Source organism: Numida meleagris, chromosome 7 (genome assembly GCF_002078875.1).
Source record: "Numida meleagris isolate 19003 breed g44 Domestic line chromosome 7, NumMel1.0, whole genome shotgun sequence".
Taxonomy (NCBI): Eukaryota; Metazoa; Chordata; class Aves; order Galliformes; family Numididae; genus Numida; species Numida meleagris.
This window is the reverse complement of record NC_034415.1, coordinates 11,808,132-11,833,348: the sequence shown is the minus strand read 5'-3', so window position 1 is coordinate 11,833,348 and position 25,217 is coordinate 11,808,132. Positions and strand designations below refer to the sequence as shown.

General features: G+C 35.5%; 1 protein-coding gene across 1 annotated transcript in view; it reads right to left on the bottom strand.

The window, feature by feature from the left end:
- CDC14A (cell division cycle 14A) overlaps positions 1 to 25,217 on the bottom strand; it is a 59,595-nt gene that overhangs the window by 8,614 nt on the left and 25,764 nt on the right. Inside the window, 11 exon segments of the mRNA XM_021404428.1 lie at positions 797 to 857; positions 859 to 1,119; positions 1,859 to 1,987; positions 3,949 to 3,996; positions 4,538 to 4,650; positions 5,905 to 6,061; positions 8,589 to 8,727; positions 11,432 to 11,662; positions 13,941 to 14,028; positions 17,065 to 17,127; positions 19,391 to 19,457. Of these exon segments, the coding sequence (XP_021260103.1) occupies positions 797 to 857; positions 859 to 1,119; positions 1,859 to 1,987; positions 3,949 to 3,996; positions 4,538 to 4,650; positions 5,905 to 6,061; positions 8,589 to 8,727; positions 11,432 to 11,662; positions 13,941 to 14,028; positions 17,065 to 17,127; positions 19,391 to 19,457 (1,357 nt within the window).

Sequence of the window (25,217 nt, the reverse complement as noted above, 5' to 3'; positions counted from 1 at the left end):
ACTGAAGTCTTTCTAGCCTCCTTTCTCTGCATTCTGTACAGAGCACTTTCAAGTTGCACTAATCTATTCATGCATCCTCTTCCCACATACACTTTCACACATAAAAAGGGGCACAAAATAAGCCCAAGGCAGCACAGTTGACAAGGTATAAAAGCTGATTCTGAGCAACCTGATCTAGCTGTAGATGTCGCTATTCATTGCAGGGAGTTGGACTAAATGACATTTAAAGGTTTCTTCCAACTCAAACAGTTTTATGATTCTATAGAATGGTGAGACCATTGGAAGTGTACTGACATAAAACACTTTTCCTCTATTGTTAGAAAAGGACTTGGGTATCAAGTCAAGAACATTCATCTTTTAAATGAGTCCATCTCTTAGAATGTAGTGTCTTCCATTTAGTACGATAAAAAGAAACCTTTGTATCTACTACTTCTTGAAGATTACAATACATAATAAACTTTGTAACATTATTATGGATAATCTAAAATGAAAATCTAAGGGAAATAAAGGTCCGTAAAAAGGTATTATGAAAGGTATTTCTCTGAGTTTAGGGCTGAACTATTTTCATGAAACCTCTATGATCCAGATGCTCAAAAGAAGCAGAAAAAGAAGCAATTGAAATGACAGTTAATTAAAAAAGGCAACAGACAAATTGCTGTTAAGAAATATTGAAGGAATTCAGAACATTATGCCAGTTTGAGATTTTTTTTTTTTTTTGCAACAGCTTTGCTCAGAGAAGCAAGAAAGATAAGCATTGGTCAGAAGCCTGAAAGGGTTGTTGTGACTGCCAACTTACAGGAATTGATCGACTCTGGTATTGTGCTGGAAGAGCTGTAAGGCCCATAAAGGAGACTTGATGCGTACTCATCTGTCACGGTGCTGTGAAAACTGGTTTGGCTGCTCAGGTTGTTGCCACTATTGCTGCTTCTGTTGTACAAGTTGTTGTTCAGTTCATGGTTATTTCTGTGAGGCAGCTGCAAGCTGCCATTCAAGTGGCTGGAGATATGTCTTACAGAAAAACCTGTCCTAGACGACAATGATGTCATTTTGCTCTCATCATCATCTGAAGCAGCATACAGGTTCCCTAGAGAACTGGCTAATCTGGAGTTTACAGAAACACTGAATGGAAAACACATGTGGGAAAAAATACAGAGAATATATGTACAAAGATATACAAAAAATAGCAGACAATTCAGAAGACACTAGGTGAATAATGTGGGCCATTCTGAAATAATGTGAGCACATAGCTTCATCTTCTCACTCTTGAATAATGAAAAACAGAATTCTTTGTCAGGAGTTCCCAAATGTTGTTTACTTGGGCATTACCAGTGCCAGCTTTCATCTCTGTCAAACCATGCGTGCATGCAGTAGATTGTGTTAAGAGGTACAGATAGTGGCTGACCTACTTTGAAGTATTTTGTCTACATTTAAGTTTAGGAACTCCTCGTTTCTTAAAAGTAGTGACATGATACAAGTCTTCAATCAGCCAAGAAAGAATATAATAATATTTGAGAATAAAAATAGGGTGTCCAAAAATCTCTTAAATTTACGGCTTTCAAGTAAATATTTGTGCCCAGAAGTTATGAAAAATGCACCATTCTAAATTTTAATTAACATACATAATTAATACGAAAGTATGAATGGAATTAAATGACAATTAAGGGTTTATAAAACTAATTTCAATTACGGCTTAGTATTCTTCTGAGATTAGTAATACACAAAATTTGGCTAGCAGAACAGCAAATCATATTGTAAGTAAATTAAAGCCTTCTTACAAGTTCTTTATAGACCGCATATGTGCTGAAACCCATTTTAATACACAATAACTATTTGTACAAAAATAAGAAAAAAATAACACCTTTTAAGATTTGAGCCTGAGGATGAGGTAATTTTGCTTATTCTTTCTGCAGATGATGAATTAACTGTCATGATTTTGGAGGCCTTCAATGGAGATAAGGATCCTTCCGTGCTGCCTGAAGTATTCAGTCTAAAAGTAGCAGAGTTTTAGTGAGTAACAAGATTATGTTTGAAATAGACATCTCAAACACATAGCTATTCAATATATAGACTGATATGTTCAAAAACTAATTTCAGTATGTACTAACAACTCAACAGCAGAAGATTTGCTAGTTTCAAGGAACTTTTTTTCCTAATGACTCCCTCCCAAGTTCTCCACCTTCTATATTACATTATAGAGTTATATGCTACTTTTCGTCTTGATATTTTGTGTCAAACTTACAATGACAAAGAATAATTTTGATGCTTATAAAGCCAGTAAAAAAAAAATAGAAAATGTAGCATTCAATAGAAGAGCATCACATTTCCCCGATGACAGCAAAAAGAGCCTTTACAAAGTTGCATGAAACATACAGCTTTTTCTAGGATGTGATTTGTAGTGACGAAATTCTGTAAGTAACGGTGCACTGAAGTGTTCAAAAAAATGTTAGCATTATAGCAATCAATATTAGTTTAATAAAAATTAACGAATGAATCTCCTAGCAGTACCATGAAATTCCCTTGATCCTTAGACTAAATAGTATTATTGTGATCAGATGTTAGGGATAAAACACCTGGGGTGCAAGTCTCTTACTACAAGCACAGAAGAAATGACGGAGCAGAAATACTCAACTCTACACTGAGAAAAGGTAAACAGAATTTCTCCAAGATTAGACATCTGGAGTAATTCATTCAAGTACAAGGTCCTGCACCTGGATTGGGGCAATCCCAAGCACAGATACAGGTTGAGCAAAGAATGGCTTGAGAGCAGCCCTGAGGAGAAGGATTTGGGAGTGTCGGTTGATGAAAGACTCAACACGAACAAGCAACATGTGCTTGCAGCCCAGAAGGCCAGCCATATCCTGGGTTGCATCAGGAGAAGTGTAACCAGCAGGTTGAGGGAGGTGATTCTGCCACTCTACTCTGCTCTTGGGAGACCCCACCTGCAGTACCGCATCCAGTTCTGGAGCCTCCAACACAAGAAGGACATAGAGTTGTTGGAACAGGTCCAGATGAGAGCCACGAAAATGTTCAGAGGGCTGGAGCACCTCCCCTTCAAGGACAGGCTGAGGGAGCTGGGGTTCTACAGCCTGGAGGAGAGAAGGCTCTGGGGGGACATCAAAGCAGCCTTACAGTACTTGAAGGGGGCCTATAGGGAAGCTGGGGAGAAACTTTTCATAAGGGCAGGTAGCAACAGGGCAAGGGGAAATTTTATTTTATTATTATCATTATTTATTTATTTATTTTTAAGTGAGACAGGGTAGATTTGGACTAGATTTTAGGAAGAAATTCTTTACTGTGAGAGTGGTGAGACACGGGAACAAGTTGCCAGCAGCATTGTGAATGCCCCCTCCCTGGAAGCATTCAAGGCCAGGCTGGATGGGGCTTTAAGCAACCTGGTCTAGAGGGAGGTGTCCCTGCGAAAATTTGTAGTAAAAAGTACAGTATCCTGTATTGAACTATCAGAAGGTACTAAAACAAAAACATTCATCAGATATCTTTTCTAAAAAAAGTATTATTGTATGCACTAAGCTGTATCTCTAGTCCATCTACAAAAAAAAGCTGTGAAACATAGGCAACAATTAGCTGATTTAGGCTTTTGAGACAAGTTTTTTTTTTTTTTTTTTTTAAACACAAAAATACTGTGGTCATGAATAAACTATCCTTCATTGTATAACCATATAGACATCAGAAAATATGACTGGGGAAACTACTTGTGTATGCCAGTTATCAAGAATTCAAGGCGTCGCTGAAGTAAAACTATCCCTGTCAACTTTTTTAAATAACTGGAAATAGGAAAAAAAAGTCTGTTCCCTGCCATTTGTCAGAATTTTGAAACTGCTTATCAATTGATTCAGTACGCATAACTCAAAACACTGAAAATAGAAGACCAGAGCGGTAAGCATTTAGAATTCTAACTTAATACAACAGAGAATTTCTTAAAATTAATACCTGAAAGGTTGTGATATGGACCTGGTGTGCAGTTTCATTTCTTGCAGCCTAGAGAAACCAAAGAAGCAATTTTATGAATCAAAGGATAACTTTATTTAAGGTATAACTGCAAGTTTCATATGAGCTTCAACGTATGAATTAACGTATGAGTTAAGAATTATTGATTATTATTTTAAACAGTTTAAACAATTGCAGGTTTAATTCTAAAGTTTTTGGTTTTTACAGATCCTGAAAGATTCAAAATTTATATAAAGAATAAAGGTAAATAATTACAGAAATTAAAGAACATTTTCATTAGGAATATAAGTTTTAAAATGCTAGATAGACATAAATCTGAAGGTTTCAAAATATTTTTCTGCTTAATCTCCTACAACTAAATAGTAAGTAGTTAATCAGAAGAGGAAGACAGAAAACAAAGGAGTAAATTAATAACAGAAACATGCAACTAGTATACACACGCATGGAGATTTCCACCACAGAAGTGGCACAACTAGTACAACTGCTTAAACAAGACTGTGTACTTTCCATAAAGATCTGATAGCACAATATGAATTTAAAATTGCCGATCACTTCAGAATTATGTAATTACCTCAGAGCTCCAGTTGTGGAACATGGCCGCCTCCGACTCTTTAAGGCATGAAGCTTATCTCCCTGTGTCATGCCATCCTTAGTTTCCACAGCTACTTCGTCTTCAAAACCATACTGGTAAAAATGAAGTATGCAACCAAAAAAAAAAAATACAGTCTTAGGAGTAACATAATTTTCAAGTACTAAACATCCCCTTCACAAACATTAACACATAAAAGGCTTATCTACCGTCTTGTGCATTCATGGGGCACTACTCTATCTTTGCACAGTTGTTCACAGAGGCCTTCTACCAACTGTAACCTCAAGAACCAGTTCAGGATGCTTGAATCTAATGCTACTATTTATTTAAAGCAGTCAGAATGTTAACAGCTTTAATATTCTATCTGTAAAAACATATTACAAAGGAAGTTACGTTAGAAAAAAGCTCTGAATTTATGCCGTGAATCTGTACATAAGCTGCTATACTGAATTCCGTAAAGTTGGAATAGCTCATATCCAAAACCATTACTTTTTCCTATATGGCTATGTGCCAGCTGTTTTCACGAGGCAAGTAAGATCATCTCAGCGTTACATTCTCCAATTGGCAATCTAGATACTTTACAGATTCCAAGCCACAAACTGAACTTCAAAAAGGGCAATAGTTATCAGTACAAAATAATCCTCTATTATATGATCTGCTGTAACTTGGAAGAATACCTTGACTGCATTTCTGTAACGGTATCATGTGAAGATGTCCACTGTTTTCCTAGTCTTTTACATCATACAAAAAGCTCTTTAGTTAGCACAGAGCTAAGACAGGATTAACCAAATAAATTTTAACAGTTTCTCTAACTCACTTCTCACAGCTGTAGGAAGCTACAGTTTAAAGTTCATACTGGCTAAGAAGCAGAAGTAGGTTCACTGTAGCTCACAGTCCGTGCTTCTCCTTCAAATATATAATTGTCAAATTCTTACTGTAAGTGTACACGTAACAGCAGTAATACACAATACTGCAATAAAAGGATGCGCATCTGTACGCTCACATGTTATCAGCTAGAAACTCAGAATAAATAGATTTCTAGTCAGAAAACTGGTATTTTCCCCTCTGTTCTGAAAATAAAACAAACAACTGAAAACCATAGAAGGCAGATTTGAAATCACGCACATCATCCTGAAGTGTAACAAGTGTCCTATACTCTCACTTAGAGAAAAACTTTTCATATAACCCAAGCTTTTACTAGATGTTTTGAGAAAGTTGAGATTTCTTATAATCACCACATTTTAAAAAGAAAATACTAACAAGTCCAACAGCAACAAAAAACTTAAGACGTTCCAGTTATTACAATCAGCTCCATCTCTGCTTATTTCAAATTTCTTATGAACCCTTACCTCCCCGTACTGATCCAAGTCTTGTATTTTATTCAAGCTGTCATTGATTGACATATCATTCAAACCACAGAGAACTCTGTTAATGTTTCCATCAACTACTCGTTGTTTCTGTTTTGATTGTATGAGATCTCCCTCCAGCCATAACATCGCTTGCTTCCTTTTGGATTCAAAGCAAATTATTAATACTAATAAATTTGCACACAAACAATATGAAATTATGCTACTCTTACAGACTGCCTATATTTGAATCTTCTGTACATCTGTCTGGAAAAAATCAACACATCTATCACTAAAAAAAATTATCTTCAGTGGTAAAAAAACAACTACCAATAACAGAATCCTTAAACAAGACTGCAGCCAAAGAAATACTATAGATGCTAAAATGTTTTTGTTGTTGTTGGTTTGTTTTTTTTTTTTTTTTTTTTACACAACCATAATGGGAAAAGAAATAATCTAAAGTGGAATTTGTAATATTTAAAGGCTTTTAAAAGATATCTTTAAGAAACCATATGAAATAATGTTTTTATATATAATGAACAAACAACGATAGCTCACTTTAACTTCATATTAGCGTGAGTTTTGTGTACATGGATAACAAAACTACTGCTGGCTTGCACAGCAAAAGTGGTCGTGGTCATACAAAGCTGAACAGGTCTCTAGCACCAGTTTTCAGAAAATTCAAGGTTATATGCTTCAGACAGGTGGCAAAAATAATAATCATTTAATTGTAGTGCACCTAAGCTAACTGGATAGGTACCTGTCAGGCTTCATAAAAGAACTGAGATCCTTTTTCGTGTTCTTGTAACAAATTAAATTCCTACACCAAACAAAAAAAAAAGCCGAGGGAATTAAGTGAGAAGATACTTTCACGGGAAACTTTACCTTAATCAGTAGTCTGAGGCAATTACCCAACCTTCCATAACAACAAATGGGAAAGGTAAATACTTCTAGAAGTTTCACTACATCCCAAGAAAACACACAGTGGAGGTGACAGGGAGAAAACGGCACCACTTAATCCACCTAACAGTAGTAGCCTAGAATGCATGCTTGAATTTGAATACCTTAGAAATCTTTCAAGATCAATTGTATTCACAGTAGCAAACTCATTCATACCCTCTTGCCCATGTGATCTCTCTCTCAAAAAAAAAAAGAAAACAAACACCTGTTCAAAACTCCATTGATAGACCTCAAAAGACCTAAGAGATGAAGCTTTGACATTATGAAGGCTGGGAGAGTAAATCTGTAGGACTTTTGTCAGATGCAATGTTGTAGTACAGAGGCCAAGACATTTTACATTAGACTAATAAAACTGACATGAGCTCCTTCCTCTTCATTCCCATTTTGACACTACTGGTGGTATAACTTGAATTTGATATTCAGACAAAAAATAGATAACTATTGCCATTAGGATAATGAAAAGTTCTCAAACTATACTACAGCTCTTTGCTATAAATAATAAGATATTAATGAAAAAAATCTGAAAGATCTTTGTCTATCTACCAAATCAAACCAAGTATTTAAAGGCCACTACATAAAAGACATGGGTCCTGTTTTTCCTTATCTTTCAAGTGATTAGTACTCGATAACCACTCTGGTTAGTATCTTCCTCTCAGTTTTGCTCATTTGTGGAAAAAAATCTGTCATCCAGAGCTTAATCTGTCTTCAGTGAGCCCTTCAGTGAAAGTTTGTGATTCACAGTATTTTGAACAATGGGTGGCCTCCTCTCAAATAAAGGAACGCCCATTCCAAATTGTGGAAAGCAAACAGGAATCCTAATTCATGCTCTGTTTCTTACGAATTTTAGTAACATTTCTTTCTTTCATAACCCATGTATTTTAGATACAAGGTCAGACAATGTTTTACCATATTTATATAGCATCATTTACTCATAACAATGAAAATGCCTTCAGCTAAATATCAGCAGGATATCAACTCAAAAATTAGCATGAATTCTATAGAAGTATACAATGTGGAAGCCACTACAAATTAACATCAACATCACTGAAGCCACTACAATTTTGCCAATTATTTCCAGTTAGAATCACTCGGGTTCAAATATTGAATCTCTCATTCTAAATATCTGTAAATTAAGCATTTTCAAAACCAAGGATACCGCCAATTTTGAGAAGAAACCATATTAAAAACATACATTTATGCTTTCCTAACAGGTATTAGCTCCAAGTCAAAAGCGTTTCATACATTGTGCTAGAAAAATGGCAGAGAAGATAAGCTGTCTGCCACATACTTATTTAATCCTTCGTTACAAGAAAGAAAAATAACATCAATTATTACTATGGTAAGATTAACTTCAAGTGTCATCATAAGCTTAAAATGTATATGGACTATCCTTCCTGCATTAACATTTTAACAAGTGTTTAGCATTGCTTCAATCTTGTATCAACATATTAATTGATACTGCCGAAACATTTGCCTTTATCTCTCAAATCCCCTAGAACACAAACGTTCAGAGTCTTGAGACCTGCCCTGAAGGCAACAAAACGTACAGCACTCCAGAGACGATTGCTACCAATTAAATTTGATCTCAAATTAACTAATTTTAAATACATTATGAAAGGCAGTAATATGCAATTTCAGTAGGCAGAAAGTAGATCTGTATACTCATGGAAGGTCAGTAAGGATGTAGAAAAGCAGTTGATTCCTAGTAGCAAATAACATGTACATACTCTTCCAAGAAGTGTTGCTGAGGTCCTATAATAGAGCCTGGTCGACATATTCTTATCCAAGCAATGGCTTCAGCATGGGTGAACCTGTAGTGTTTCATTATGTAACAGGCAATCAGAGTTCCTGTTCTTCCCAGGCCAGCTAAAGAAATGCACATATTAACATTTACATACAAAGTTGTGAGCACTTCCTAATTATCAAATTCAAGTATGAGATACATGAACAACATTTCAAGTCTTCTACCTTAATATTTGGAGAAACAATTTCTGATTTGGTATCCCGTTTATCACATTACTGGATTTTAGTGCTCTACTTACACAAATTAATATTATCATATTTTTTAAAAAAATTAACACCTTTAAGAAAACATGCAACTGATAATTCTCTGTTGTGCACTTCTACTTCAAACTTTTTTTTAAGGGCTGATATTTTGAAAACTGTGACCAAGCTGGAATTTGTACTTACAGTACCATAAATAAAACAAAATGAAAATACCCTTATACAGAGGCCAACATTAATACTTAAAAAATTAAGGATCAAACACATGCAAGTTACATGCACACACCACAGTAGTTAGTGGCATGTATCTTTTTAGCTATTGGGTTTCCCTTCTGAAAAAGATTTGTTGTGATATCAGCCTGTAAAAACTATTTACTACTAACCACAGAATGACTGGAATTGGAAGGGACCTCCATCTGTTCCAATCCCCTACTCAAGCAGGGTCACCCAGGTTGCTCAGGTTCACATTCAGACAGCTTTTGAAGATCTCCAAGTAAGGAGACTCCACAGCCTCTCTGGACAGCCTGTGCCAGTTTTTAGTCACCTGCACAGCAAACAAGTGCTTCCTGGTTCAGAGGAAACCTCTTGTTTTCCAGTTTGTGCCCACTACCTCTTGTCCTGACACAGGGCACCTCTGAGAAGAGCCTGGGTCTGTCCCCTTCATGTATTTATAGACTTTGATATGATCTCCCTCTCAGCCTCCTCTCTTCCATGCTTAATAGTTCCCTTCATCATCTTGGTCACCCTCTGCTGGACTGTTTCTAGGAAGCCCATGCCTGTCTTGTACCAAGGAGTCCAGAACTGGACACAGTACTACAGGTGTATCCTCACTAATGCTGAGTAGAGGAATGTGTCTGGTGATACTTGGCATAACGCAGCCAAGAGTACCGTTAGCCTTCCTGAGAGCAAGGGCACATTGCTGACGTGTTCAAGTTAGAGCCTACCAGGATGCCTAGATCCTTTTCTGCAGAGCTGCTTTCCAGCCAGGTGATCCCCAGCACATACTGGTGCCTGGAAGCGTCCCTCTCCTGCACTTATTGAAGTGAACTATCTCTATAAACATCAATGAAAGTTGACTAACACATATTATATCTTAATAGCTTAAGAAATTCAGCCCACTCTCCAAAACTACAAACGATTCCTGGTTTTGAGAAAGAGACAGAAGGGTAGATTACAAAAATCAGCCTTCACTATTAGACAAAACTCTAAAACAATAATTTATCTCATTCTACCCCTCTGCCTTATCTGTTGGTTAAGTATCTACACATCTATACCTTTTTTGCTCAAGTAATTTTATTTGGGATTTGGTGGTATGGCAATAGAGGTTGAACCTCCCCAGTGTTCTGTTTACAGTCAGTTATTACTTATATATCAATAACTATTTAAATGAGAGATCTCTAACAAGCCAACCATCTTTCTAGACAATTTTTACACAGAACTACAAGCTTTTTACATTTAACCAATAACTAAATATTGCTGCAACTTTTTGGAGAGTTAAGATGTTTCAGATTAGAGGATTAAGGTTAAAAGCTCATAATTAGGGAGATTCTGGGACCACCAATGTCTACAGTGGAAGCTGTGCTTGGAATAATTCTACAGTAAGAGTAAAAGAAATCTACAGACAGTACATCAACTGTGAGTTAACTGTTAACTTTTCATATATTTATAAGGGCTTAAAAAAGTTTAAGAAGTGGGAGGTGGAGGCTGAGGTTTTCTATGAGGTCCGATGAAAGATCAAAAATACTTCAGCTTAGTAAGTGCACATCTAAGTCACCAAAAAAGTATACTGTATTCCTGTAGTAACTAAGCCTGGAGATTGACAAGCTATTCCTATAACTTATACATCAAGTCATTTAGTAGATGTTTGTCTTTTTAATACCAAAATTTTGGGGTTCTAGCCACACTAACATCTTGTTGGCAAATAAACTTGTTTACCCCGATAGGCATGTTTAGTGCTCATGGAGAAAAACATGAACAAATGGCACCATTCTTGTTTCAGATCAGCAAGACATTTATCTCCACAATGAACCTACACAATTCTTTAAACATAAATCAAGCTGAAGCCTTCAGAGCCTTTGTTGCTCCTTCTTGACTAAGCAAGTTTTGTATATTTTCTAGCTGATATGCTGACATAGCCTGGTTTGAAATACTAGCATCACAATAACTTTCTGCACAGAAAAATGTAGAACAGTCTCAAAAGTACAAAGAAAACCTTTCAGTCTTTAGCATTTCCGAGCCAATTAGTATAATGCTAACTGTGAAAGCAAAATGGAAAGGAGAAGTCTGTAACAACTAAAACTTCTGTTTGCAAGTGACACTAGGCAAAAAAGAACAGAACAATGAAGAATGTATTGTCAGTTTTTCTAAGTAGTAGAGTAGGATGAAAGAACTCAGTATGCACACAAAAATATTTGGTATTTGTTGTATATTTAATCCAATTATGAAGTAATTTTACTTTCAAAGAAAGTTTTTACCTTTTAATGTTTTTTGTTTTTTTTCTACAATAAACTATGCACATTAATACTTACATTGAACTTCAACCTGAGGAATAAATAAGTGCGCATACCTTTACAATGTACAGCAATAGCACCATTAGCATTTTCACAGATGTTCAGGAACCTCTGAACTATACTGTCACTCGGTGTGCTTCCGTCTATGAAGAACAGGTCATAATGTTCAAAACCAGCATCAGTAAAGCGTTTTGCCTCATAAATTTTTTTGTTCAGTCTTATGATTGATGTGATATTATGTTTCCTGAAATAGGGAAAGTACGCTTCAGGTGCGTGAAGAGGATAACCTATAAAAAAAATGAAAAAGCAAAATGTGCTGGAACAATCATTTTATGAGGATGAAATTCAATGCTCTGCTAATAAAAATACTTTCAAAAATCCTTTCAAAAGTATAAGAAAACATTCTTACGCTGAAGATGCTTTATTGTTTTATTTGGAATAACAGAGAGGGATGTTGATATTGAAGAAGTCCACAAAACACTCCTGAAAACTACTAAATTAAAAAAGGATCAGAAAAAAAACAATTAGAGCACATTATTTCTGAAGCACTATACTCTTTTTTAGCATGCAACCCTTTACTTCTAGAGATTTACAGATGTTTGAAAGCTAAGGACATACATGGATTCAGCATTTCAGAAGTGCTGTTTATCTGTAGAAAAGCTGCAGATCACAAGAATAAAACATGCTTTAAGAGGAAACACTATTTATGAGGAAAAGAGATTGATGATCTACATTATAGACAAGAGAAATGGTCAAAGGTAAAGTTGTGCAATAAATATTTATACTACGTTTAGTTAACATCTCCTTTACCTCCAAGTTGCCGAGTGCTTTCTCTTTCCAACTCTTTCTTGATATGCTTCCAGTAAATTATACTTTAAGAAATTTTAGCTCCCAGCTCATAAAATTTTCTGATTCCTAAACAGTTGACAGTTACTTTCCTGCATATCATCTACACTCAAAAATTAAACTATGTGATACCTGCACACATTCCTGAATCAAACATTTTGAAATAAGTACAAGAACTGCTCTGAAAGTAAAACCTCCTATTTATTATACTGGCCTGTGATGTCAGAGGCAGATGCTGGTGGTACGGCAGTACGGATTGAACCTTCCCACCAATATTCCATTATATTTTGTTGCTGTGTGACAGATGGCAGCAGAGGGACATTCTGACAAAATGGCATCTGACATGGAAGCGCATATGAAGCAAAAGTGCGTCAATGCATTGACATTCATCAACGCTTGAACATTTATGCACATCAGACAGTGGGTGTCAGCACAGTGAGGTTGTGGTTGGTGCATTTCAGTAGTGGTGACAGTGGGCCACCTCCTCTGGCACAGAATTTTGACAGGCACAGTACGTGGGCTCCTGTTCATTGCTGGTGAAAAAAGCACAGCTAATGGTGCTGACCATGTTGAAAAATAGCATTTTGTGGCTGAGAATTTGCTCTATCAAGTAGCATTATTGTGCTCTTTGTATCTGTTGTAGTTTCCATGGAAATAAAGAGCAGGCATTATTTTTCAGAGCAACCTAAGTAGATTGAATCTGCAGGTGAAATTTGGGCATACATTTTCCCACACTACAACTCCATTAGCTGATCCAACTTCCTCCTTGATTAAACAGGTTTCTGGGACATTCCTACAAGTCATATACACATATCATAGAATGGCTTGGGTTGGAAAGGACCTTAAGAATCATCAAGTTCCCTGCCACAGACAAGGCCAGTCGCTAGATCACTAAGTACTGGATCAGATTGCCCAGGGCCCCATACAACCTGGCAGTAATGAGAAAAAAAAAAATGTAGCTTTGTAATGTGTACTTAGACTCATAACTATTTCAAGCACTAGTGATAAATTTAATCATATTTCAGTGTTATACATATTAAAAATAAAACAGGTTTTCAAACTTCTGTGGAACAAATTCAAAAATTTTTGAAGATGTTCCGTAACAGTGATCAGAGGAAAGAAACCAATGTATTTTCTCCCTGGATTTTGATTAAATCTTCAGTGGACGGATTGTGCAATTAGCAGCATTCCATTCATAAAGCAAACAGGAGAGAGTAGAAGTGAAGAAAAGAGGCAGCTATTCAGAAAATACACTCATAGAATTAAAATGGTGTGGCACAAAGAATGAGGTGAAATTATGACTGATTTTCATTCTAGCTTGAACAAATCTCTACTTTGTCAGTAAAGTTTCTCTTTTATATTCCATTAGAAATACATATATTCTTCCCTTTATCCCAAGCATGAAAGATAAGCTTCTTTTTGAAGTCATTCCTAGACTTCATTACAACATCATTAATACACTCCCTTACTTTATGCAGCTAACCAGAAGAAAAGGAAGGGACCAGAGTTTCTCAAGCACTTTCGTCACTGAACGGAAATCACTGTTGGAAGAGACTTTTGGAGTTGAGTTCTATGACTGCACATAAAATTTTCATTGCACAATTAGTTCTGCAGAAGACATAAACCTCTATGATCTTTTGCTTGTTTGCTATCAACGTTTAACATGCTGAAAAAAAAAGAATAGCATCAAAATACACACATTAAAATCCTGAACCATACCATTTTCAAATTTGCTCTTTGGGTGTGGTCCACTAAATGCCAGAAATTTTCCTGGAACAATCCAGTTGAAATCACCATTTTCTACTCGCTAGAAAAATTATAAGAGAAAGAAAAAAAGCACTTTAATATCTGTACAAACAATGTTTAAAAAGGGGTGTTTTTTTTTTAATAACTACATTATTGATGCATTGAAGAACTTAAAATGTAATTATTTAGCTTACATATATGACTAACAAACCAGAAGATGTTTTTCAAAGATCACTTAATAAAACAAAGCCACAACAAATTTTGCTGAAGTTTTCAGACAAAACAAAGATTATATATCTAAGATATTTCTCCCATAGAAGGTTTAGGGTTTTAAGACACCAACTTATAACAACACTGGCAAACACCAGCATTCTTGTATGTTTTAATCAAAGAATTTGGAAAAATTCTTCCTTGTAAGGCACTGGGAAGTGGGCACTAAAAACAGAATTTATGGACAACAAACCAGGAGAATAATTACCCTGCAAAAACAACTATCCTTTCTCTGTAGATAGATAGTGAAATTTACAGACTGGCCTAGCTCTGATGAGCTAGTAATCATAGAAGCAAAGGAGAAATGATAAGACTAAGAAAAAGATAAACTTATGTTTCATATCTCTTTGTAAAAACTGCGCTCACTTTTAAATGACAAGTTCAGGAAAGTTCTGTGAATTCTTTTATTGCCCAAACCGGAAAATGCTTTTTTTTTTTTCTCCTTCCCTGTTAAGAGTGTTCATTCTTCATTTGGCCACGCGTGACTTCTAAGGACATGGCACTCAGTTCAACTGCGTTATGAAGCTTGTGTTTTTAGTTCTCAGTTCATTAAAACTTCTTAATGAGTGAAAGATTCTGATAATGGACATTACTGCAACCAATTCACCAACTGTATGCTTAGCTAACCCCATTAGGCTTGCTCCAAATGTCCTCACATAGTGAAAGCTCCTGTAAGATACAAGCTTGCATAAGGACTAGAGAACTTAGTGCCAAGTCAGGACTGTCCCCCACAGGAAGGGAATTTGTATTCCAGACTGCAATCTCAATATTGTAGCACCTCTAATCTCTTTAATAAATAAGTTCTGAAAATAAATCTGAATTTTTTTTTTTATAGTCGCATTTACATCTTATGTAATTCTTCATAGTTACACAGGCTTTTGTGGAGAATTTAAATCTTAAGCACTCAAACTACATATGTATTCAGCACTACATGCAAATATTACTATAGAAAATTACCAACTTAATTATTTTTCCATCAAGGCCAAGAAAAGGAGAATTAGCTGTTTTGAGAGTGCAGTAAAATGGATGAACTTTAGAGTTCATCTTTATAAAGAAATGAAATTTCCTTTAGCCTGTTCCCTTCAAGTCTTATGCAACTTTTTTCCACACAACTACATTTGAAGACCTACCAGCAAAAAACTGGAGTATTTAATTTTTTAGAAATTCAACACAGTATACATTTAAACATACAAAGCTGACCAGACCACCACACGTAGAACAGTGTAAGACATGCAAAAGAATACGCAAAAAAATAAAGAGGATTCCAAGTTCTCACTTGGAACTCAGAAAATGAACAGGATTCATTCACACATACATACAATTCAGAGTAATATAAAATGATGTTAAGCATTGAACAATATACTGGGACTGCTTCGTATACAGCTTTAGTCAATTGTTTTGTTTGTTTTTTTGGGGGCAGCTCAACATAAACCACATATACACATACACACATGTATATACACATAAACAATCCTAAGAGTTTCCACACATTTTTACTTTTTATAACAAACATTTTATCGTTATACACAGATGAAGCAAGAAGCAATTTCATACCTAGTTCTAGCTACCATTTCAATCAAATTAGTTCAAAGGCCATATTAATTTCCTAATCCAATCAACATGGAACACTACAGTATATAGAAAACCTTCCACAAATACCTTAAGTATTGTGAACAGCATTATATTAAAGGTACCCATCGCATTTGCCAACTACAGCATACATGAGTGTTGTAAACTGAGTTTTCCCACCATTTAGTCCTCTCTTGGTTTTACCCCCTTTCCTGAGCATTTATGAAATATTTCCTACAGCTTATCCCTATATGTACTTAACATATACGTACATTAAATTAACGATGAACTCTAAAAAGAGAATTTAATATATACTCAAACGTTTAATTCATCTCTAGCCTTTACGTCTTTCTCACTAACCAGTGCAATAGCAAGAACTTCAGGCAACTCCAGAAACAAGTTCTGGTACAATCACGTTGCTGTCACGAACTTCCTTAGAAACGCTCTTCTTTTGAAGTGTGGGAAATAAGAGACAAAGACCAGATGGATACACACTTCAAGCCTCAGATTTCCAGCTCACAGGCACAGCAAAGGTATATTTCAAACATTCTCTGCAGCAATATTCTTGAAAATTTCTACTACTTGAAGACAGAGGTAAGAAGAGCTCAAACAGTTGATGTTTGCATAAGTTAAGGAACAAAGGCCTAGAGGCACCCAGAGGATCTATTCTTAACTTGCAAGACAAGTGGCAGAATAATCAATGTCATATAAGCATTCTGCAGCTTCACTAGGTAAATAATTTGGATGTATTTTAATTGATCAAATGTACTGCTATAAAACAAAAAAAGCTCAGGACGTGCTTAATCAATATGGCTATTAAAAAAAACGTAGCACATGTATAACTAGCAGCATCTCAAGAAGCTGCTCCACAGGTATTGAAAGAAAACTGATTCTGTGGATCAGACAACAGGCTTTGAGTTGTATCCTGGAGGAAGGGTGGGAAAGCATGAAAACAGTCTCAGAACCCAGAAAGGCTATAAGAAAAGAGTAGATTTTGTGCAATTTCAGTGCATCACATTGTAATGATATCCATCTTCCAGACTAAATCTGTTCTGACTGTGAACAGTATCCGCCAATATTAAGGCTTCCATTGGACATCTAAGCAAGAGAACAATGGTGTGGTTTCACATACTTACCAACATACAAAGATTAAGTTCCATACAAATAAAAATGTTTTTCCAGTACATTTTGAAGTTGTGGGGTACTACTATGTATTCTAACTTATTTTAGACAAACCAGACACATTAAATGTACAAACCTCATAGTGCTCATATTCATCCACATCAAAAGTCTTAAAGTCAAAAAATCCATGATGTAAGGCCTAAAAGGCAACAAGGCATCAGTTCATTCTTAAATATGGCTTACAATCTCATTTTATAATTCTGTTCTCGAGAATCAAAACTAAAATCACTAAACATTTGTACTTTTGGCTTGCTGAAGTCTCTACATTAAGACAACATTAAATTTTACACATATCAACAACACAGACAACAAAAAACTGTAACAATGTCCAAAAACATCAGGTTCATCATTTCTCCTTCAAAGACATGATAGAACACGCATTTGTTGCATATTACTTAAATCTTTGAGTCTATCTGGCTACATGTTTTTCCTGTAAGGCAGATGACAAATTAAAAAGTAATTCCCTTTCCGTCGTATTCTCATTCAATAATTTTTATGCTGAATGTTTTTATGCATTTTGGACATATCAAAATATAAAACATGAAAGATTTTTTTTTTAATTTAATGTGATACTCTGATTTTATCACCATAATACCTGGGCATAAAGCTTTACAGATAGCAAGTGTACTAAGTATAACCCGAACTTTGTGATTTGTTGATGTCCTTTCTCCCACCACATTCCAATGGCAGAATGAAGTAAACAAGACTATATTAGACAAGATCTGTTAATAGGACTGAAATAAAGTTTGATATTTGATTACCTTACTATTATTTACCATTTACTATTAATAAATACATCAATTTTATACTATTTGTGTATAATACCATATTAAAACAATTTTAGGAATAAAGAATTCATAGCACAAATTTCTTTCAAAGAGTAGTCGGAATATGTTTCAGCAGCTTGTAACTATATGGAATCTAACACATTCTGAAAAGTACAGATATTGCACAACATTCTAGGATTAAGGTGTTTTAAAAACAGATCGCATTATCATTTAGCATATTTGCTACTTTTTGCTACGTGTAAAGAATTTTTTTTGTTTTTAAGGCAAAACCAAAATAGTTTCTCTAACAGACAATTCAGTCTTATGATTGGATCTATCACAAAACCTCAGATAGTGAGAGGTTTCTTCCAACAGCTGACCTAGAAAAGTCTTATTTCATTTAAGCATGGCTGGATGGCTGCACTCCAGAATAAGTAAATTCCTTTAATTACATATACATAGTATATCTGAATCATGAAATTTACCCAGTTAGACTAAAATTTACTTTAGACTTATCCATACAGTTTCTACTCCAAATGTTTTTACTTCTGTAGGTGAACTGGACAAAGATTCACTAACAAATACCATGGAAACAAAAGAGGCAAAATTGATTTTCAAAAGTCCTCTTGACATGTTTGCTGCAGATATATTATACTGACTGCTCTGACTGCTTCACAGAGCTTCAGAATCTGTAGAATGCCACACAAATTAGAGTCTTACTGCTAACTGACAGCTCCTTTCCCACCCCCACAGATCTAAAAATACTAAGCTTTATCTGTCCTTTTTTCAATTTTTAAGAGACACTTGTTTTGCCATTCTTTTAAGAATTACAAATAGTCCATAAAGTATCAGTACAGAACCATTTATATAACCTGTTTGTCTCATCAAGATCACTAGGAATTCAGGTGAACAGGAAGTGATCTTTGCTTACAATATAAAGTATATAACATAGTATAAGGTTGGCAATTAAAATGTGAAATAACTTTATTTTTAAAGCAGCACTAGAGATTAATTTTCCCCAGGATCACAACCACAAACATAGCAATTTAAATTATCCTTCTCTAACTTTGTGAGTGGGTTTATATTTTCATTGGGTATCATAGGTACTTTGAAACCATAGCAGAGGTTTAACAAGCAAGTTGACAACATTTTGAAAGCAACATGCTAAAACACCACTAACATGTGCTAGGTTTCTTTCTTTTTAAACAATTTTCAAAATATTGGTGTCAAGAAAACAGAACCAAGAGAAGCTAAGTATCTGCAACAGAAGTATTAAAAAGTGCTCAGAATGAATACCTAAGTGTCCATACCACTTCAGTTAATCAACTTACATTATTCTCTTTTACCAATGTTCATAAATATCTTATTAGCAGATCTAGTGCATCTGTAGGCTATACTCAGTCAGACCTGGAATGTTTGCACATTCTATTTAAGGTGAACTACAAAAACAATGAAAAGCCACGCTAACCAAGTAAAACATAACCTTCTTCACTTGCCACTACTCAGAGCTCTCAGTAACTTAGGCTTCATGAACAGATTTTCTAAAGTATTTTAAGAGTACTTAGCTGGTTTTTTTTGTTGTTGTTGTTTTTTAAGCCAATTTAAACCTGTTTTTCTAAGGAAAAGAGTGATTACCTTATTTATTCCCTGTAAACAGTCCAAGATGGTGAGATTGTAGGTGCAGTTCCCAAATGAAGCATCCCTATAAATTTAACAAATTAATTTAATATAAGTATTATTTTAACAATTCAGGGTAAGGTAGCACGCAATAGAATATACCCAAGTTATTCATTCCTCTTGGAAAACTGTGTATTGAAGTTCCTTGAATACATTGCTTTACCAGCTTCTCCATGCTGAAGCACTCCTCTATCAAGGATATACTCAGTGTGAATACAGTTAAGATATTGCAAACTATTTTCAGTGTATGTTTACATGTCAGCTACCAACACGGCCTTGGACCGAATTATTTATGCTCTCCTCATACAGGAAGCTTTGCATTCTCTTTCAGTTGCACAAGGTCAGTAGCATACAAAGCAAAACTTGCTTTAAACATTATTCAAGTATTCCTCTGTAACAAGAAAAGGCAAGGCAACTACTAGCTTGGATTTCACTATGGGGCTCTCATTTTGATCCTCAATTCCAAACGCGATTATATATTAACCAGATAGGAAAGTTACTTGATCTTGGTTCTGCCATTACAAAAAACGTTTTCTCTTTTAAAAGTAAAAGAATACTAAAAAGTAAAATATATTCAAGAAAGAAGAGACACCAACATAAAAACAAACACTACCACTGAAAATAACAGTAATACATGTATTGGGGAAAAAAGAAAAAGCACTTCTCAAACTTGGCTTCCAATCAGTTTACATTTTAACAAGTTCTGCCCAGACAGACTTCCTAATCAGCCAATGAATAAATGCTTTACAGTTTTGCTCTGAGCTATTTTATCGAGAATATTAAGAAATGCAATTTATCGGAACAATAAAAGTTCTGGGTTTCAGACAGATACATCTTTAATCTGTAATTGATTAAAAATTTAATCCTTTCATTAGATACCTTCACTTTTGAGACTCTACTTGCTCTAAGTAATGTGAAATTTATTGTACTGATATGGTCCTTCAATCTCAAGTGCTTTAAAAGTAGAATACTGTCACACATTATGAGCAACTAAGTAGAGAAGTTTCAAGCAAGGAAGGTTCACAGAAAATGCAGAGTTTAGAAAAATGAGAAGATACAAAATTGACAGTTTCATATTACACGCAGGCCACTCAAGAAAGTCTTCCAAGTTACTAGATTATTAATTGAAATACTTATCACCATGTTTTAGAACAGAAATTTTAACATGTTAGTAAACCTTCAATATCCAAAACTAATAACAAGGTTTTTCAAGATGTAAAGGCACAAAGTATTTCGACTAAATGAAATAAGCAGAATATATCACGGCTGTAAATGATAAGCTTAAAATACTTTATTTTTCACAGAAGATGAAGATTATCATTTTGGCACAAGATTTTCAGCAAAAAAAAGAGATCTGAGCAAAAAAAAAATCATTAGGACCAAATGGGAACGTATACATGACAAAGATATTAAGAAGTTACAATGGTTTGATAAGAAGGGATGGCAAACAAAAAGCCTAAAACAATGCAAACCCATAAAACTAAGTACTTAGAGAAATATGAATAGAAGATATGATTGTAACAGATGTCTAACATCATGCTATTTTGCCACAAAGCTGAACAGCAACTTTGTTTAATATTCCATCTTCCTATCAACCAGATAACTTGAAATTATTCCACAGAATTGTTAACATACATTCAGTATTCTGACCTTAGTCAAAAATGCTTGTCTTGACCTTATTTCCTGAGCATTTCAAACAAACCACTCAGTTAAAATATCTTCTTGTTTAGAGGGAGTTGTCTAAGATATTTTAAGTCACTGTTCTTATTCTTTCTTTGTTTAAAGCAAAACCAAAACACGTTTCCTTCCCCAACTACCCAGAAAACTTCCTCCTCAAGTGGAGGAACTTGGCCAAGTTACCAAGTTCTTTCGCTCCATCAAAAAACGAGACACAAGCCATGACAGATCTGTGTAAGTATTTAAAGAACAACTTGATCTCATTTTCCAAACACTCCTAAATTTAAGCATTTACTGGAGGGAAAAAAAAAAAAAAAAAGATTTCAGGTAGCAGAATGGCCACCTCAATTTCAGCATTCTTTGTGTAAACCCTTCTCCCTTTTGATTTCATATAAAATTCCGAGACTGTCACTAAAAATCATAGAATCAACAAGATGGGAAAAGACCTCCAAGATCATCCAGTCTAACCATCCACCTACCACCAATATTTTCCCACCAAACTATGTCCCTTAGTACAACATCTAAACATTTCTTGAACACCTTCAGGGACAGTGTAATGCTATAATGGGATGGAAAGTACCACAATAATAGCGGGGTAGCAAAGTCTTTGGCTACAGCAAATGAGAATGAGCCCAAATGCAGCAGCTGCAGACACAGAAATGAAGGAACAGAGCTGCTTACCTTTGGGAGGTCTCAGGTACACAAGGATCTCCAGGGAGAGATGCCCTCACCTCCACTGCCAACCCTTAAATGAGGTCTGGGAAGGGGTGGATCCTGGCTCCACTCCTTCTGGTCACTCAGGGGCATTGCATGCACCTGTACTCCCCTGGGTTGGCCCTGCCTTCCCACCAGGTGCTCCATCACTGGTTCAGGCCATTACTCCACTTGCATAAAATGCAATAAATTCTGAGTGATCCACACTTTGTACAACAATAAAACCAGATGCAAACACTACCAATGTTATGACAAAGAGTACTGTAAATAGAAAAATTCTTCTACTAACTTCAAAGAAGTAGTGTTTTAGATGAAACTAAAATTAACTTCATACATTCTTCCTACTGCAACTTGTTGTTCTCCTTTGTTCACCATTCTACAGGAAACTAATGCACATGATTACATTTAAAAATAGGAGTCATTTGGAAGTTGCTTGGACTACTTATGCATGTACTAAGACATTTTGAGGGTTTTACTGATGGAAACAGAACTATTTGGATTTACAGGGCTATACCTTCTTGTTTAACTCTGATGTGTGTGTTAAACAAAAAAAAAAATCTAATTTCAGACCAAACAACAGAAAAGAGCACACACTGACTTCTCCTACACAGTATTACAGTGTGGGTGCTCCAGTTTCTGTTGCTGAGCCTGTGTTATGTCATAGTATTTTTATTTTTTTTTTTATGGCCAAATGCATAACCATCTTGATTTTCAAACAATGTTTTACCAACTATTACCTGACAACTCTAGTTGGCTTCAAAATGAGAAAAATATGAATATTTGTGACACATACATGCAGCGCGAATCTGAGCCGGTATTATAGAGCAGCAAATCCCACATGCGATTTCAGTTATCAGAGCTGACCTCAATACTGCATAATGCTTTCTCTTCCATCAAATCTCCAAATGTCATCAATAAGAGAATAAATTGTTTTCCCAGAAATTGCAAATAAAGAAACAAATCTCAAAAAACAAAAACTGAACTGAAATTCATGTCATATCTAGAAACATAACACAACTAAGCTAAAATACATGTTTTTCCCTCTTTGTATTGGAAGTCAAAAGAGAGTAGTTTGAAGTGAAAACCTAAAACAGTTTTATGGTAGGAAACTGATATCAACCATGGTTTAAAATGATGTTAGTTGTGTTTTCTTAAGTGGAAGCAAGGAGATAGAGTACAAGATCTTCAACAGACTAGAGTGTCCCCAAGTATCAGTGAATCAGCCAAAAATAAGATGAAAATTTCTGAAATACAGCAATGCTTTTATCCTTCTGCTTTGTCTTTAGTTTTTCCATTATAAAAATAAAACAGTTTCCATACAAGTTGTAAGAGGGGTATGCTGACTTCTTTCCACCTCTGAATGATATTCACTGAAGCTGTCTTCAGATGAAATACCCAGCTGAAGATCTAAGCCGATTAAGGCCTTTTGAGGTCACTGAGCTGAATGAAAGTAGATCAGTTTCCAGAGATATTTTCATGTAAATATGCCTCAGAAGAACCTGACAGTCCTGCAGAGCTTCTACTTATTGAACGCTGTCTGTTGTTTTTTTTCCCCCAAATAGAAGACACTTGACATATCAAATTAACAAGCCTGTTAAATAATCTAGCTGTAACACTGAACCTTTGATCACTGCACACTGATAAAACTCTTATACTTGAGACTATTCCAACAGAGATAAGCTGTGCTACTGAAGTTATGTAACATTTAAGCACCAGGCTGCAAAACGTAAATTCAAGTCAGAAAGAACTGAATTCCAGTGATTAACATACCAAGTTATTTCCTTCAAACATCTTAGAATAAGAGGGAAGACATAGGACACTCAGATATTGATTTTCATTTTACATAAAAGTCATTTTAGCCTTTTTCAAGATGCTACCTATTTAGGAGTGCAAACTCCCTCACAGCATCAGCTTGTTTTTTTTGCATAGCACAACCTGAAGCCAAGCAGATATAGTACCTAATGCAGCATTAATGCTCATATGCTTCAGTCTCTGTATCATGCTGTATTTTGCAGTAGAGATGCCTCAAGTATCTTAGAACACAGAGGGGTGAAAATAATCTGAAAAGTCTTGGAAATCCAGGTGTCAGTGCTTTATGGGCCGGTTCAGCCCGGTTCCATGATTAATGGGGTGGGGGGGGATGCACAGACACACACCCTGGGAAAGGGAAAAAGGGGAAAGGGTAGGGAGATGGGCCTAAAAACCAAACAGCAGCAACAACCTGAGAAGGAAAGCTAATTTACTAAATAAGACATAGGAATGCAAGATAACACAATATAATACAATACAATTAGAATTTAGGCTAATAAACAAAATGAGAGAGTGTCCAAAAACCGAAGGCCTTACTCTAGTGCCGAAGGCGAGACAGCTAGGGAGCACGAACACTGCCAAGACAAGCAGAAAAGGAAAAGGGGGGACATATCATGGTCTGTGAACAGTTTTATCTTTCCCTCTGAACGGAAAACAGAAAACAGAAACAGAACAGTGAACAGTCCTCTGGGATACGTAGTTCTTCTCTTCTAGGACAGGTATATGCGGAACTATTGACGATCCATAGAACCAGAGCATTAACTCTTTAACTCCCAGTGCATTACATGATGTTATGATGTGGAATACCAATAACAATAAAAATCATAACACCTTGACACCAGGGAAAAAAAAATATTTATTCCCTATTCCCAGCTAATACTGATTGCCCCGTTGCAGGCCCTCACAAGATCTACTTGTCCTTCTCTCAACCCTAGTAATTCTTAAGCTCCTTATGCATCTATTCCAGCAACTTCCTACAAATTTAATTCCCAAATATTCCCCTCCCCCCCTGTAACTTTCAGACTCCCTATTTCCTACCTAGCCTCCTATCTTGTTAAACTGAAGGAGTCTATCTCCTCACTCCTCTTTTTCTCACCTCCTGTACAGCTAAATTAGAAAGCTTTCTTTCCCAGCATGACAAACTATACCACAAAGGTAACAGAATCTTCTTAAGCTCTAACCCAGTGCCAAGACTTGACACAGTACAAAACAGCTCCAGAAGAAACGTGCTTTCCAGCCTGACACCAAATAAGAAAAAACATTCAAGAAATCAAGATGCTTATTTCTACAAGCATATAGAAAAATTCTCCCCAAACCTCAGAACTCCATTTTCCTTCTGTAACCAGCAAGGCGCTGCTCAAGATTGCCTTCCTTCAATCCTCTCCCTTCCTGAACCCAGAGTAGCTAGCTGTTCTATTTTGGAATAGAATCTTCTGAATTTAGGCTCAAGATTTCCTGTGAATGCTTGCTTGGTACTTGTAATATTAATGATATATTAATAATATAATGATGTTAATTTTAATTATAAAGTTAAATAATTATTTAACACAATTGCTTTGTGTCATGGAATTTGTTATAGTAATCC